The sequence below is a fragment of the Indicator indicator genome, chromosome 37 (genome assembly GCF_027791375.1).
Source record: "Indicator indicator isolate 239-I01 chromosome 37, UM_Iind_1.1, whole genome shotgun sequence".
Classification (NCBI taxonomy): Eukaryota; Metazoa; Chordata; class Aves; order Piciformes; family Indicatoridae; genus Indicator; species Indicator indicator.
Window position 1 is genome coordinate 3,005,745 of NC_072046.1, and position 16,214 is coordinate 3,021,958.

The following is a 16,214-nucleotide window of genomic DNA, read 5'->3' on the forward strand; positions in this document are numbered from 1 at the left end:
ATGGGGGTCCCATGGAAGCCCCCCAGCACCTGCAAGCTGCTGGTCCTGCTGCTCACACTCCTGATGCTGCAGGTGAGTGTCCCTGGGAGAGGGGGAGCCATGGTGGGGAGCGGGTGGGCAGTGACCACAGTGAGCCCCTGCCTGTGACAGGACCCCGGGGTGCCCCCAGCCCTGGGGCACTGCCTGCAGCCCTGCCCATGGGTCAGGACTCCCCAGATATGTTCCCATCCCTGTCCCCAAACCTGTGCCCACCCCTCATGATGTCAGACCCGGGGGTGACACCAACCCTGTGCCCATCCCTTGTGCTGCCATACCCAGGGGTGACACCAGCCCTGTGCCCATCCCTTGTGCTGCCATACCCAGGGGTGACACCAATCCTGTGCCCATCCCTTGTGCTGCCATACCCAGGGGTGACACCAGCCCTGTGCCCATCCCTTGTGCTGCCATACCCAGGGGTGACACCAGCCCTGTGCCCATCCCTTGTGCTGCCATACCCAGGGGTGACACCAGCCCTGTGCCCATCCCTTGTGCTGCCATACCCAGGGGTGACACCAACCCTGTGCCCATCCCTTGTGCTGCCATACCCAGGGGTGACACCAACCCTGTGCCCATCCCCTGTGCTGCCATACCCAGGGGTGACACCAGCCCTGTGCCCATCCCTTGTGCTGCCATACCCAGGGGTGACACCAACCCTGTGCCCATCCCTTGTGCTGCCATACCCAGGGGTGACACCAACCCTGTGCCCATCCCTTGTGCTGCCATACCCAGGGGTGACACCAATCCTGTGCCCATCCCTTGTGCTGCCATACCCAGAGGTGACACCAACCCTGTGCCCATCCCTTGTGCTGCCATACCCAGGGGTGACACCAACCCTGTGCCCATCCCTTGTGCTGCCATACCCAGAGGTGACACCAACCCTGTGCCCATCCCTTGTGCTGCCATACCCAGGGGTGACACCAGCCCTGTGCCCATCCCTTGTGCTGCCATACCCAGGGGTGACACCAATCCTGTGCCCATCCCTTGTGCTGCCATACCCAGAGGTGACACCAACCCTGTGCCCATCCCTTGTGCTGCCATACCCAGGGGTGACACCAGCCCTGTGCCCATCCCTTGTGCTGCCATACCCAGGGGTGACACCAACCCTGTGCCCATCCCTTGTGCTGGTGACACCAAGGCACAGCCCTGGAGCTGCCAGCTCCTCTGCCCCCTCTGGATGCTTTCCTCCAGGTTCTGAGGAGGGTTTGGAGGCAGGGGGGGAGGGGCTGAGCCTGGCACAGGGCAGCCAGGAAAGCTCCAGAGGGCTCCAGCTCCAGGAGCTGCTCGTGGGCATCCCCAGGGAGGGTGACCCTGGTTTGCCCTGCCCTGGGGACTGTCCCCTCCTTCCTCACAGGGGTGCTGCTGGGGGCTTCACCCACACCCTCCTGTGAGCCTCAAAGGAGCCTCAGCCCCCAAGGGCCTGGAGGAGCAGGCTGGAGGCTGGGCTGGTGGAGGGAGCAGGGGGCAAGGACCATCCCTGGGGTGCCCCCATAGGTGGGCAGACCCTCAGGGACAGCTGGCACCAAGCCCCTGCTGCAACACAGAGGGCACAAGGAGCAGTGGAGCTGCTGGAGCAAGCAGCCAAAGCCAGGCTGGACTTGGCCAAGTTGCTCCATGGCATGTGCCAGGAAGTGGAGGGATCTGGTGGGAGAGGGATTGGGATCCACCTCCCTCTGCAATGTGGAGGATTCCTCCTGGGGCTGCCTCACTCTGCAAGGCCTTCAGCTCATGTGGAGAGGAAAAGGAAAGGGAAAGAAAGGGAAGGGGAGAAAGGAAAGGAAAAAGAAAGGGGGAGAAGGAGGAGAGGAGGGGAGGGAAAGGGAAGGGAAGGGAAGGGAAGGGAAGGGAAGGGAAGGGAAGGGAAGGGAAGGGAAGGGAAGGGAAGGGAAGGGAAGGGAAGGGAAAAGGGGAAGGGAAAAGGGGAAGGGAAAAGGGGAAGGGAAGGGAAGGGAAGGGAAGGGAAGGGAAGGGAAGGGAAGGGAAGGGAAGGGAAGGGAAGGGAAGGGAAGGGAAGGGAAGGGAAGGGAAGGGAAGGGAAGGGAAGGGAAGGGAAGGGAAGGGAAGGGAAAATGGGAAGGGAAAAGGGGAAGGGAAAAGGGGAAGGGAAAAGGGGAAGGGAAAAGGGGAAGGGAAAAGGGGAAGGGAAAAGGGGAAGGGAAAAAAGGATACAAAACAGGGACAAGGGAGTGCTGGAGGCTTTGAGGGTTTTATAAGGAAAGTGATGGAATCAAGCTCCTTCCCAGAAGGGGAAACTGAGGCACATCAGGTTTGTACCTATTGCCCCTTGTCCTGTCCCTGGGCACCACTGAGCAGAGTCTGGCCCCAGCCTCTTGCCCCCCAGCCTTTAGCTCTTGCTGAGCATTGCTCAGCTCCCCTCTGGGGCTGCTCTTCTGCAGGCCCTCAGCCCCAGGGCTCTCAGCCTTTGCTCTTCACAGAGCTGCTCTGATGTCTCCTATTAAAATCCAGCAGCTTGACCAGGAGCAAAACCACATCCAGCAGGGGAAGGATCAGACATGCCCCAAGAGGCTTTTAAACCTCTCATGAGGTGGTTCCATGCTCAGGGCTTGAACTTGCTCATCTCTGCCAGAGCTCTTGGGGTTGGCTGCTCCACCTCTGAGCTCAGCTCCTCTGCACCTTGGTGGAGCAGTGGCCTGGAGCACCAGACACCTCTGGAGGGAGCTGGAAGTGATCTTGCTGGTTCTCAGTGGTGTTTACAAGGCAAACAGCAGAGAGCTAAGGAAATGTCAAGGGCCAAAGCCCCTCTCTGCAGATAGGCTCTGCTGGAGCCCTGCCTGCTCTGGGCACTTACTGCCCAGCATCCTCATCTCTGCCCTTTCCTGCAGTCATGGAATGGGTTGGGTTGGAAGGGACCTCAAAGCTCACCCAGTGCCAACCTCCTGCCATGGGCAGGGACCCCTCCCCCCAGCCCAGGCTGCTCAAGGCCTCATCCAGCCTGGTCTTGAACACCTCCAGGCAGGGGACAGCCACAGCCTCCCTGGGCAACCTGTGCCAGTCTCTCCCCACCCTCACTGTCATGAATTTCTTCCTCCTCTCCAGTCTCCATCTCTCCTCTCCCAGCTCAAAGCCATCATCCCTCATCCTGGCACTCCCATCCCTTGTCCAAAGTCCCTCTCCAGCTCTCCTGGAGCCTCCTTCAGCTACTGCAATGACCTCAGGAGCCCAGCCTGCTGCACACCAGAGTGACACTGGGTGGAGGCTCATTGTTCCCTGCTGCTGTCCTACCCCCAAATCCAGCAAGTTCCCCCAAGTGAAGCTGCCTGAGCAGCTCCATCAGGCCCTTTTGCCCTGCATGCTGCTCCCCAGAGCCTGCTGCACACACCAGGAAATGCTGCTCCAATATCAGCACAGCCAGCCCAGGGCAGGGCTCTCTTCTTCAACCACTTCCCCGAAATCTGCCCTTTTGCCCCCAGTCCTTTGGGCCAGGGGAGCCTGGGCTTGGATGTTAGGAAAGATTTCATCCCAGCAAGGGTTCTCAGGCACTGCCCCAGGCTCCCCGGGGGGGTGGTGGAGTCACCATCCCTGGAGGTGTTTAAAAGCTGCATGGATGTGGTGCTGAGGGCTGTGGTTGAGTGGCAGAGGCTGAGCAGCAGAGGTGGAATTGTGAGCTCTGGGTGAGAGGTTGGACTTGATGATCTCAGAGGTCTCTTGCAGCCTCCACAGCTCTGTGAACATCAGATCTCTTCCCAGCAAGGACTAGGGGAGGCAGATCCAGTGCTCACTGCAGGATCTCCTCCTGTCTGACAGGACTGTCCCCAGGGGGTGAGGGAATTGTGGCCCCTAATGAATCTCTGGCAGTGCATTTTGCCCACCTGGTGGCCAGCCTGGTCCCTCACCCTGCAGAACAGGGCTGGGGAGCAGCACCTGAGGGACCTGGGGCTGGTTAGTCTGGAGAAGAGGAGGCTGAGGGGAGAGCTCATTGCTCTCTACAGCTGCCTGAAAGGAGGTTGGGGTCAGGTGGGGTTGGTCTCCCAGCTAGCAAAGGGTAAAACAAGAGGAAAGAGCCTCAAGGTGTCCCAGGGGAGGTTTAGGTTGGACATTAGGAGAAAGTTTGTCACAGAAAGGGTTCTCAAAGGCTGTCCCAGGCTGCCCAGGGGGGTGGTGGAGTCACCATCCCTGGAGGTGTTTAAAAGCTGCATGGATGTGGTGCTGAGGGCTGTGGTTGAGTGGTAGAGGCTGAGCAGCAGAGGTGGAATTGTGAGCTCTGGGTGAGAGGTTGGACTTGATGATCTCAGAGGTCTCTTGCAGCCTCCACAGCTCTGTGAACATCAGATCTCTTCCCAGCAAGGACTAGGGGAGGCAGATCCAGTGCTCACTGCAGGATCCCCTCTTGCCTCTGAGGTCTCCCTGGAGCCTTCTTTTCTCCAGGCTGAACAGCCACAACTCCTGCAGGCTGTCCCCATGGGGGAGGTTCTCCAGCCCTCTGACCATCTTTGAGGCCCCCTCTGGACCCTCTCCAGCAGCTCCAGGTCCTTCTCAAGCTGGGGGATGCTCAATGTCCTTCTTATGCTTCCCCTCCTCCCAAGGTGCAGGCGACACATCCTGACTGCTCCATCATCCTCCACTTCCAACAGCAAGAGGCTGACTGTCTGGAGATTATCAGGAGGGAAAGCCAAACACCAGCCTCCCCTGGGCCCCCCAGGCAGCAGGGTGAGTGCCAGCTGCCCACCAAGCCCAGGGCTCAGCTCCCAGGGGCAGTGGGAGGTTGGCTGAGGGGGGCTTTGGAGTGGGATCCATGGCTGGGAGGCCAGAGAGGCAATGGAGAGCAGCCCTGAGCCAAGGGTGAGGAACATCCCTGGAGAGCCCCCAGAAATGGTGCTGAAGGCAGAGAGGGGCTGGGTAGGGCACAGGTGGGCTGGGGGGGTGCCAACAGGGGGTGAATGCCCTCAGACTGGTGGCATATCATAGACTCATCATAGAATCATAGACTCATAGAATCAGTCAGGGTTGGAAGGGACCTCAAGGCTCAGCCAGTTCCAACCCCCCTGCCGTGCCCAGGGACACCTCACACTACAGCAGGCTGGCCAGAGCCTCATCCAGCCTGGCCTTAAACACCTCCAGGGATGGGGCCTCAACCACCTCCCTGCACAACCCATTCCAGGCTCTCACCACTCTCATGGGGAAGAACTTCTTCCTCACATCCAGTCTGAATCTCCCCACTTCCAGCTTTATTCCATTCCCCCCAGTCCTGTCACTCCCTGACAGCCTAAAAAGTCCCTCCCCAGCTTTCTTGGAGCCCCCTTCAGATCCTGGAAGGCCACAAGAAGGTCACCTCAGAGCCTTCTCTTCTCCAGACTGAACAGCCCCAACTCTCTCAGTCTGTCCTCAGAGCAGAGCAGCTCCAGCCCTCTGCTCATCCTGGTGGCCCTTCTCTGGACACCTTCCAGCATGTCCATGTCCCTCTTGGAACAGAGGCTCCAGAACTGGATGCAGTACTCCAGGTGGGGTCTCACCACAGTGGAGCAGAGGGGGAGAATCCCCTCCCTGGCCCTGCTGGCCACACTTCTCCTGATGCAGCCCAGGCTCTGCTTGGCTCTCTGGGCTGCAAGTGCTCACTGCTGGCTCCTGGTGAGCTTCTCATCCCCCAGCACCCCCAAGTCCCTCTCCTCAGGGCTGCTTTCCAGCCAGTCCCTGCCCAGCCTGGATTTGTGCCTGGGATTGCCTTGACCCAGCTGCAGGTGCTCAGTGACAGGACGAGGGGCAATGGACACAAACTGGGTTAGGTTGGAAGGGACCTTGAAGATCACCTAATTGCACACACACACAAACACACACACCCCCCCACACCCTGCCACGTGCACTGTGAAGAATTTCTTCCTAACATCCAATCTAAACATCAGAGAGGTCTCCTGAGATTTGTCTGAGTGCAGGCTCCCTGCCTGGGAGCAGCTGCAGGTTGCTGATGTTCAGCCAGCAGGTTAAAAATGTCCATGTCCAAGGAGAGCTGTCCTGGAAGCAGGATGCCCCTGGCTCATCCTGGCTGTGCTGCAGCTCTGCTTCTTCCTGACCCCAAACCTGCTCAGCTGTGCTCATTACCAAGGCAACTGGAGAGTCATTTAAAGCTGGACTTAGTGCTGCAGGGAGAAGCAAAGCAGCCTCAAGCCAGTCCCTCTCCAGCAAGTCCTGCAGTGCTCTCCCCTGTTCCTCTCCTTTTGTGCTGGAATCATGGAATCATTGCACGGGCTGGGCTGGAAGGGACCTCCAAAGCTCACCCAGTCCAACCCCCCTGCAGCCAGCAGGGACATCCTCCACTAGATCAGGTTGCTCAGAGCCTTGCTGAGCTTCACCTTGAATACCTCCAGGGCTGAGGGTCTCAGCTGCCTCCCTGGGCCACCCTATTGTAGTCTTACACCACCCTCATGGTGCAGAACTCGTTTATAGCATCCAAGCTGTTGTGAATATTTACTACAGAAGCTAAATCTGCTCCTCTGTCATTTCAAACCCTTGCCTCTCCTCCTGTCCCTGCAGGCCTCTGCAAACAGTTCCTCTGCAGCCTCCTTGTAGCCCTCCCCAGGCACTGGAAGGCTGCTCTAAGGTCTCCCTGGAGCCTCCCCTCCTCCAGGCTGCACACCCCCAGCTCCCTCAGCCTGTCCTTGTAGCAGAGCTGCTCCAACCCCCTGAGCATTTTCCTGGCCTCCTCTGGGTTCACTCCATCAGGTCCTTGTCCTTCCTGTCTTGAGGACTCCAGAGCTGGATGCAATGCTCCAGGGCAGGTCTCAGCAGAGCAGAGGGAAGTTCAGAAGTGCTCAGCTGGGCCACCTGGCTGATGGGTGCAGGAAGCCAGCACAAACCTGCATTATTTTAGATGCCACTGGGAGCTGGGGTGGTTCAACCTGGAGGAAAGGAGGCTGAGGGGAGACCTTTTGGCTTTCTACAACTCCCTGGAAGGAGGTTGGGGCCAGGTTGGGGATGGTCTCTTCAACCAAGGGCAAGAGAAAGGGTCCTCAGGTGTGCCCAGGGGAGGCTTGGGTTGGGTATTAGAAGAAACTTCTTGACTGGAAGGGTTCTCAAAGGCTGGCACAGGCTGCCCAGGGAGGTGGTTGAATCCCCATCCCTGGAGGTGTTGAAAAGCTGCAGGGATGTGGTGCTGAGGGCCATGGCTTAGCCCCAGCCTTGGCAGAGCTAGGGAATGGCTGGGCTGGAGGATCTGAAAGGTCTCCTCCAACCAGCACCATTCTGTGCCTCTCTGATGAAGTCTCAACCTTCCCCACAGCCCTCAGGGTCTCCTTGCAGGAGCTCTGGGTCTGATGCAATTCCAGTTCCCCTCTTCACTGTGGGCCTAAAAGGAGCAGTGGGAGCTGGGGGAGGCCATTCCAGAGGAGGGGGGCAGGATGCTGCTGATTCCTGTGTGGGGACAGCTCAGGTGGCTGCTGCTCTCTGCTCTCCCCTTACAGCCTGGGCTGTGCCTGGGCACAGGGGGCTCGGGGGGTGCCCCCAGCATGTCTCTTGCCTCCTGTCAGGATCAGTGATTCCCCCAGGGATCAGTGCTGGGCTCGATCCTGTTCAATATCTTTATTGCTGATCTGGACAAGGGAATTGAGTTCATCATCAGTAAGTGTGCAGATGACACCAAGTTGGGGGCAGGAACTGATCTGTTAGAGGGTAGGAGGCTCTGCAGAGGGACCTGGACAGACTGCAGAGATGGGCAGAGTCCAGGGGCATGAGATTGAACAAGACTGAGAGCCAGGTGCTACACATTGGCCACAACAACCCCAGGCAGTGCTCCAGGCTGGGGACAGAGTGGCTGAGAGCAGCCAGGCAGAGAGGGACCTGGGGGTGCTGGGTGACAGCAGCTGAACAGGAGCCAGCAGTGTGCCCAGGTGGCCAAGAAGGCCAATGGCATCCTGGCCTGCATCAGGAACAGTGTGGCCAGCAGGAGCAGGGAACTCATCCTGCCCTGTGCTCAGCTCTGGTTAGGTCACACCTTGAGTGCTGTGTCCAGTTCTGGGCTCCTCTGTTTAAGAAGGACATTGAGAGACTTGAACGTGTCCAGAGAAGGGCAACAAGGCTGGGGAGGGGTCTGGAGCACAGCCCTGTGAGGAGAGGCTGAGGGAGCTGGGGGTGTTCAGCCTGGAGAAGAGGAGGCTCAGGGCAGACCTCATTGCTGTCTACAACTACCTGCAGGGAGGTTGTAGCCAGGTGGGGGTTGGGCTCTGCTCCCAGGCAAGCAGCACCAGAACAAGAGGACACAGTCTCAAGCTGTGCAGGGGGAGGTTTAGGCTTGAGCCTAAAGAAGTTCTTCCCAGACTGAGAGATTGCCCTTGGGCTGTGCTGCCCAGGGAGGGGGTGGGGTTGATGTCCCTGGAGGTGTTTAAGAAGAGCCTGGATGAGGCACTTGGTGCCATGGTCTGGTTGATTGGTTAGGGTTGGGTGATTGGTTGGACTTGAGGATCTTGGAGGTCTCTTCCAGCCTGGCTGATTCTGTGACTGATTCTGGGATTCTGTCCCTCCCCAGGCTGCCTGACCCACTGGGATGGAGTCAGCTGCTGGGGGGCTGTGCCCCTCGGCCAGTCCCGAGCCGTCTCCTGCCCTGACATCCTCCATATCTTCAAGAAGTCCAAAGGTGCAGTGCTCTGAATGCAGCCCCTGGGACCCAGCCCTGCCTGCCTGCCTGGGACCCTGGGGCCACCTCAACCCTTCCCCCCTGGGGCCACCTCAACCCTTCCCCCCTGGTGCCACCTCAACCCTTTCCCCTTGGTGCCCCCTCAACACTTTCCCCCTGGTGCCACCTCAACCCTTTCCCCTTGGTGCCCCCTCAACACTTTCCCCCTGGTGCCACCTCAACCCTTTCCCCTTGGTGCCACCTCAACCCTTCCCCCCTGGTGCCAACTCAACACTTTCCCTTGGTGCCACCTCAATCTTTTCCCCTTGGTGCCACCTCAACCCTTCTCCCCTGGTGCCACAGCTCCTGCCTCATCCAAATGCTGGGCATCTCCTGCAATCCCACCAGGGGATGGGCAAAAGCAGGGCTGTGGGATGCTGCCTCACCAGGAAAGTCCCCAGACACCCTTTCAGCACCCAGTACCAAGTATCTCCTGTGGGCAGAGCACTTGGGGACCTCCTCCTCCAACTGGAAACACAAGGACAGTCCCCAGGCTTCTTGGTGCCCTCTTTTCCCCAGCCCAATGTTCTTCAGCACCCCAAGCCACAAAGATGCAGCATAAGATGATGACACTCTCAGGGCTGGCTGCTCCCCTGGGGCAGGAGCTGCTCCTCCAGCAGTGTGAAGGAGAGCAGCCAGCTGGGCCCCATGGCACCTGAGCCCCATGGCACCTGAGCACTTCCCTGGCACTGGAGGGCTGGCAAACCCTTGCTGTAGGGCAGAAACAGATCAGGACAAGCCTGATGAAGGATAAAAAGAAACCCCTTTTGAGCCTTAACTCCATCTCACTGCATGGCTTCATGCTGCCACCCCCAGCCCTGGGTTCTCCTGGCACCTTCAGGCATGGCAGCAGAGGGCAGAGGTGTGACCTGCATGGGTGAGGCAGCCAGGCCCTGTGGGTACCATGCTGCTGCCCCAGCTGGGGTGCTGGGCTTCAGGCTGCCTCCTGGAGAGCAGGGTGCTGGTGCTGGACATTTTGGGGGTGCTGATGCAGAGGTGATGCCTGTGGCTCTCCTGAGATCCCTTCCTGTTGCTGCAGCTCTGATCCAGAGGAACTGCACCGAGTCAGGATGGAGCTCCCCCAGCCCTGCCTACGACACTGCCTGCGAGCTGGAGGAGAGCAGCAGCAGCAATGACACCGAGGCCAAGGCCAGTGGGACCCCCAGGACCCTCCCTAGCACCCCCCTACCCCACCCTGCCCCATGCTCTTTGGGCACTGAAGGTGGTCTTGGGGATATGTCATTGGCCTTGGCCTTGTTGCTGGGCTGCCTGGAGGGATCTGAGCTTGGATGGGCACAAGCCCAGCCTGGGCAAGGGTTGGGGCATCACCTTCTGACCTCCCTGCCCAGCACAGACCAGCACTCCCAGTCCATGCTGCCTCACTCTGCTGGTGCCTTCCCTTCCAGGAAGGCTATTTTGTCACCATGAAGGTGCTTTACACCTGTGGCTACTCCACGTCCCTGGCTGCCCTGTTCCTGGCCATTGGCATCTTCTGCTGCTTCAGGTAGGGCTCCATGGGCTGCAGCTGGAGAGCAGGGGAAGGTGTGAGGAGGGTAAATCCCTCCCTGAGCAGGCTCCATCCCTGGCACAAGAAGGACGTTGAGGTGCTGGAGTGGGCAAGAAGGGCAAGGAAGCTGCTGAAGGGTCTGGAGAACAGGGCTGGGGAGGAGCAGCTGAGGGAAACAGAGAAAAGGAGGATGAGGAGAGACCTTCTGTACAGCTCCCTGGAAGGAGGTTGGAGCCAGGTGGGCCTTGGTCTCTTCTCCCAAGGAGCCAAGAGATAGGGCAAGAGCAAACATCCTCAAGCTGCTCCAGGGGAGGTTTAGGTTGGCCATGAGGAACAATTTCTTCCCCAGAAGGGTTGTCAAGACCTGGTCCAGGCTGCCCAGGGCAGTGGTGGAGTCCCCACCCCTGGAGGGGCTTCAAGGTGATGCTCAACAAGGCTCTGAGCACCCTGATCTAGTGGAGGATGTCCTGGCTCAGGTGGCATGGGGCCAGCAGCTGCCTGCAGGGGGCTTGGACAGGATGACCTTTGGAGCTCCCTTCCAGCCCAGACCATTCTGTGATTCCATGACCACGAAGGAGCAGCCTCTCTCCTCCTCTGCTCTCTCTGCTCCTCCCTGGGCACAGCAAAGCCTTTCCCTCCCCCAGGAAGCTGCACTGCACCAGGAACTCCATCCACATCCACTTCTTCAGCTCCTTCATCCTGCGTGGGGTCGCTGTGCTCGTCAAGGACTCCGTCCTCTTCTCGGACGCCTCCGCCGACCACTGCACCATGTCCACGGTGAGGAGCTGAGCCCTGGCACCCTGCAGGAGTGGGCACCGTGGGCAGGGCTGCCTGAAGCTGGCTGCAATTGCAGCAGGGTTAGCTCCTGCAAAGAGCAGGGAGAGAGAACGGCCATGGACCCCGGGGAGGAAAGGCTGGTGTGGGTGGACCTCGGGAGGTTCATGAGAGGGTCTCCTTCTGGAGATGCTGTTCTGGGCTTCCCAGTTCAAGAGAGACAGGGAACCACTGGACAGAGTCCAGGGGAGGCTACAAGGATGAGGAAGCTTCTGGAACATCTGTATGGTGAGGACAGGATGAAAGCCCTGGGGATGGTGAGCCTGGAGAAGACTGAGGAGGGATCTGATCAATGTTTACAAACAGATGATCTGAGGACAGGCTGAGAGTTGGAGCTGTGCAGCCTGGAGAAGAGAAGGCTCCAGGGAGATCTCAGAGCAGCCTTCCAGTACCTGAAGGGGGCTCCAGGAGAGCTGGGGAGGGACTTGTGACAAGGGCTGGGAGTGACAGGATGAGGGATGATGGCTTTGAGCTGGGAGAGGGGAGATTGAGAGTAGAGATGGAGGAGAAATTGTTTAGAGTAAGGGTGGGGAGACCCTGGCACAGGTTGCCCAGGGAGGCTGTGGCTGTCCCCTCCCTGGAGGTGTTCAAGGCCAGGCTGGATGAAGCTTGGAGGAACCTGGGCTGGGGGGAGGTGTCCCTGCCCATGGCAGGGGGTTGGCACTGGCTGAGCTTTGAGGTCCCTTCCAACCCAACCCATTCTGTGATTTTATCACAGAATTATTGAGGCTGCACCAGGTAGGAGCAAACAGATCTTGCCCCCCAGCAGATCCGGGGTTGTCCATGGCAACAGCAACCCCTGAGTGCAGCACTCTGGACACCACAGACCTTCTGAAGGTCCTCCCATGAGGGTCACAGGCAGAGCAAAGAAAAATGCTGCAGGTGATGGCCTTGGGGCTGCACTGAGAGACCATCACAGGTGGTCTCCTCCCCTGTGGGTGGACAGGGAGATGGACCATGGCTTGTGTCTCCAGGGCAGGGCCTGATGCCAGCCAGCACTGCTGAGCATTCCCCCATCATCATCATCCTCTTCCTCACAGGTGAGCTGCAAAGCAGCCATCACCTTCTTCCAGTACTCAGTGCTGGCCAACTTCTACTGGCTGCTGGTGGAGGGCCTGTACCTGCAGACCCTGCTGCTGCTCACCTTCACCTCTGACAGGAGCTACATCTGGTGGTACATCCTCATCGGCTGGGGTGAGTGTGGGGCTCCCCAGCACATCAGCCCCCCCTGCAGGGGGGTCCCAGGGCACAGGCAGGGGGCAAGCACCACTTTGGGGATCACTTCACAGAACCATAGAACCTTCTAGGTTGGGAAGGACCTTTAAGATCTACTCCTAGTTTTGTTCTGTTCCTCCTGGTAGGACTTGGGGGGGATGGAGCAAAACTGGAAGTGGGGAGATTCAGATTGGGTGTGAGGAAGAAATTCTTCCCCAGGAGGGTGGTGAGAGACTGGCACAGGTTGCCCAGGGAGGTGGTGGAAGCCTCATCCTTGGAGGGTTTTGCAGCCAGGCTGGAGGTGGCTGTGAGCAACCTGCTGTGGTGTGAGGTGTCCCTGGCCATGGCAGGGGGGTTGGGACTGTATGAGCCTTGAGGTCCCTTCCAACCCTGACAATTCTGTGATTCTGGGCTCCAGGGATGGAGGGGAGGTATGGGGACAACTGAGGGAGCCAGGGTGACTCCACATCCCTGCCTGGCTCCTGTCCTTGCAGGTGTCCCCATGCTCACAGTCTGCACGTGGGTGCTCACCAGGCTGCAGTATGACAACCATGGGTAAGAGCAGCCACTCCTCATCTTCCTCCAGGCCAGCCTGGCTGTGTGTGCCCCATGCAGGTCCCAGGGCACAAACCTCCTGCCTGGGAGACTCCTGGGGGAGCAGAAGTGGTGCAGCTCTTTGTTCAAAGGCTTCTCCTGTCTTCTGGGGAGGCCCAAAGCCCCCCTGTGCCAATGGGGCTGGGAGGTGGAGGGGCAAGGCCTGGGTTAAGAGGGTGCAGGTGGGTGGCAGAGCCACTTCTCCTCTCCCACAGGTGCTGGGATGACCACAGCAGTCTCTACTGGTGGCTGATCAAAGCTCCCATCCTCCTGGCCATATTTGTGAGTATCTGCCCTGAGCATGCTGGCCCCAGAGCTGGGGCTCCATCTTCATGGAGGTCTGTGCAGAGCCTGAGCTGCAGCTTCCCCTGGCAGGTGAACTTCCTCATCTTCCTCAACGTCACCAGGATGCTGGCACAGAAGATCTGGTCCCCAGACATCAGCAAAAGCTACAAGCAGCAGTACATGTAAGAGGCAGCTCAGGCAGGGGGGAGCTCCCCTCCCCCTGATTTCTGGGGGTTTGGGGGTAGCAGGGCTCCTTCCCAGGAGGAGCACAGAGGAGGATCCCCCAAGACCTGCCTTGTACGGAAAACCTCTCTGGCTTCAAACCAAGCTCTTGGGAAGGGCTTGTGGGGCAGGGAGCAGGACCAGCTCCTGCAGGCAGGCCCCTGCTGATGCCAGCACTGTCCACAGGAGGCTGACCAAGTCCACACTGCTCCTGATCCCTCTCTTCGGGGTGCACTACGTGGTCTTTGCTCTCTTCCCCGAGCACACCGGCGTGGCCCCCAGGCTCTACTTCGAGCTGGTCCTCGGCTCCTACCAGGTACAGCCCAGGGGAGGTGGGAGGCAAAGTCACAGCATCACAGTACCACAGGACATTAGAGGTTGGAAGGGACCTCCAGAGGCAATCACAGACTCACTGAGGCTGGAAAAGAGCTCTGAGCTCATCAAGTGCAGCCTCTGACCCAACACCACCACATCAGCCAGACCCTGCCACCAAGTGCCACAGCCAAGCTTGGCTTCAAGACCTCCAGGGATGGGGACTCCACCAGCTCCCTGGGCAGTCCATCCCAGTGCCCAATCAGCCTTTCTGGCAGGAAGTGCTTCCTAACATCCAACCTAACCCTCCCCTGGCACAGCTTCAGGCCATGCCCTCTTGTCCTGTCCCTGGTCACCTGGGAGCAGAGCCTGACCCCCACCAGACTACAACTTCCTTTTAGGTAGTTGTAGAGAGTGATGAGGTCCCCCCTGAGTCTCCTCTTCTCCAGGCTGAACACCCCCAGCTCCCCCAGCCTCTCCTCATCAGCCTTTCCCTCCAGCCCCCTCCCCAGCCTGGCCACTCTCCTCTGGACCTGCTCCAGCAGCTCGAGATCCTTGCTGCAGTGAGGGCCCAGAGCTGCTCCCCAGGTACCCAACCTGTCCCTTCCCAGCATCACCCCAGGAGCTCCCAGGATGTGCTCTCCTTGGGGAGAAGGCTGTGTCCCAGGTACCCCTCAGACAGTGAGGACAAAGCCCAAGGGTTGTGGTCTGGTGAGACAACCTGCCCTGATCCCATGGGATGGGGAAAGAGGAGTGGGAGGATGCTACACGAGGCAGCAGATCATGGAACAGAAGCACAGGATGGGGTTGGTTGGAAAAGGCCTTGAGATCATCCAGCCCAACCATTCTCTCACTCTGCCAAGGCTGGTGCCAAACCATGGCCCTCAGCACCACATCCCCATGGCTTGGAAAGCCCTCCAGGGATGGGCACTCAACCACCTCCCTGGGCAGCCTGTGCCAGAGTTTGAGAACCTTTTCAGTGAAGAATTTTCTTCTAATGCCCAACCTAAAGCTCCCCTGGGGGCACCTTGAGGCCTTTTCTCTTGTCCTGTCACTTGCTCCTTGGGAGAAGAAACCAGCTGGCAGGGCACCACCAAACCATGGCCCTCAGCACCACATCTCCACAGCTTTGAAACCCCACGAGGGTTGGGGACTCCACCACTGCCTTGGGCAGCCTGGACCCAGCCCTTGACAACCCTTTGGGGGAAGAAATTATTCCTCAAGTCCAACCCAGGTCTCCTCTGGTGCAATTTGAGGTCATTTCCTCTTGTCCTGTTATTCATTTCTTGGGAGAAGACACCAACCCCCACCTGGCTCCAACCTCCTGGCAGAGAGGGACCTGGGGGGGGGTCCCTCAGCTGCTGCTCACAAGACTTCTGCTCCAGACCCTTCCCCAGCACCTCAATGTCTTCCTTGGTCTGAGGGCTCCTTCTTGGTGTGAGGGCAGTAGATGAGCATGGAGGGGTCCATCCCCTTCCCTCAGCTGAAGTTTTGCTCTCTCTGTCCTTCCCAGGGCTTCCTGGTGGCTCTGCTGTACTGCTTCCTGAATGGGGAGGTGAGTGTCCCCCACCCCCAACCCCCTGGGCAACACAGCCACACCTCTGGGCACCCAAGGGTGTGGGCAGCCAAGGGAGTGGGCAGCCAAGGTGCCCCCCAATGGGCATTGCTTGAGCACAGCCATGCCTGTGGGCACCCAAGGGTTTGGGGACCCAAGGTGCCCTCCAATGAGCATTGCTTGAGCAGAGCCATGCCTGATGGGCACCCAAGGGTGTGGGTACCCAAGGGTTTGGGCACTCAAGGGTGTGGGCAGCCAAGGGTTTGGGCACACAAGGTGCCCCTCAATGGCCATTGTATGAGCACAGCCATGCCTGTGGGCATCCAAGGGTTTGGGCACACAAGGTGCCCCCCAAAGAGCATTGCTTGAGCAGAGCCATGCCTGTGGGCACCCAAGGGTTTGGGCACTCAAGGGTTTGGCCACTCAAGGTGCCCCCCAAAGAGCACTGCTTGAGCACAGCCATGCCTGTGGGCACCTTCTTGCACCCCAAATGCCTTGGTGAGGCCAGGATGCAGTTCCTGCCACTCTGCCTGGTCCTGGGGGCACCCAAGGGTTTGGGCACTCAAGGGTTTGGCCACTCAAGGTGCCCCCCAAAGAGCATTGCTTGAGCACAGCCATGCCTGTGGGCACCTTCTTGCACCCCAAATGCCTTGGTGAGGCCAGGATGCAGTTCCTGCCACTCTGCCTGGTCCTGGGGGCACCCCTGGGTGCCAGCAGTGGTCTGTGGTGTTGGTTCAGGTCCAGGCTGAGATCAAGAGGAACTGGGGTAAGTGGCAGTCGTCCATGGAGAGCAATGTCTTCAACCTGGTTACTCAAGACTTCACAGCATGACAAGGACAGCAGCTGGGGTTGGGGGGGGAAATGCTTCCTCAAGGATGGTGCTGGTGGTGGTGCAGCTCCTCAGCTATGCTCCCTGAAGCACAATAAAAAGGATTTTGTAGGTTCTGCCCAGGTCTGGCATCTTCAGGGCATGGTGTGAACAGCCACTGGGGAAGGCTCTGCCTGCTCAGGTGCTGGAAGCTCTTCATGGACCT

At 59.1% G+C, this 16,214-nt stretch overlaps 1 protein-coding gene across 1 annotated transcript; it reads left to right on the forward strand.

Annotated features, from left to right (window-relative positions):
• Positions 1 to 16,011, forward strand: LOC128978583 (vasoactive intestinal polypeptide receptor 1-like). The gene is made up of 13 exons (XM_054396526.1): positions 1 to 72; positions 4,581 to 4,704; positions 8,510 to 8,617; positions 9,696 to 9,805; positions 10,063 to 10,160; positions 10,808 to 10,940; positions 12,038 to 12,191; positions 12,707 to 12,767; positions 13,022 to 13,088; positions 13,182 to 13,273; positions 13,500 to 13,629; positions 15,139 to 15,180; positions 15,919 to 16,011. Exons 1-13 carry the CDS (start codon positions 1 to 3, stop codon positions 16,009 to 16,011), a joined length of 1,284 nt encoding a protein of 427 aa, XP_054252501.1.
• The last annotated feature ends 203 nt before the right edge of the window (positions 16,012 to 16,214 follow it).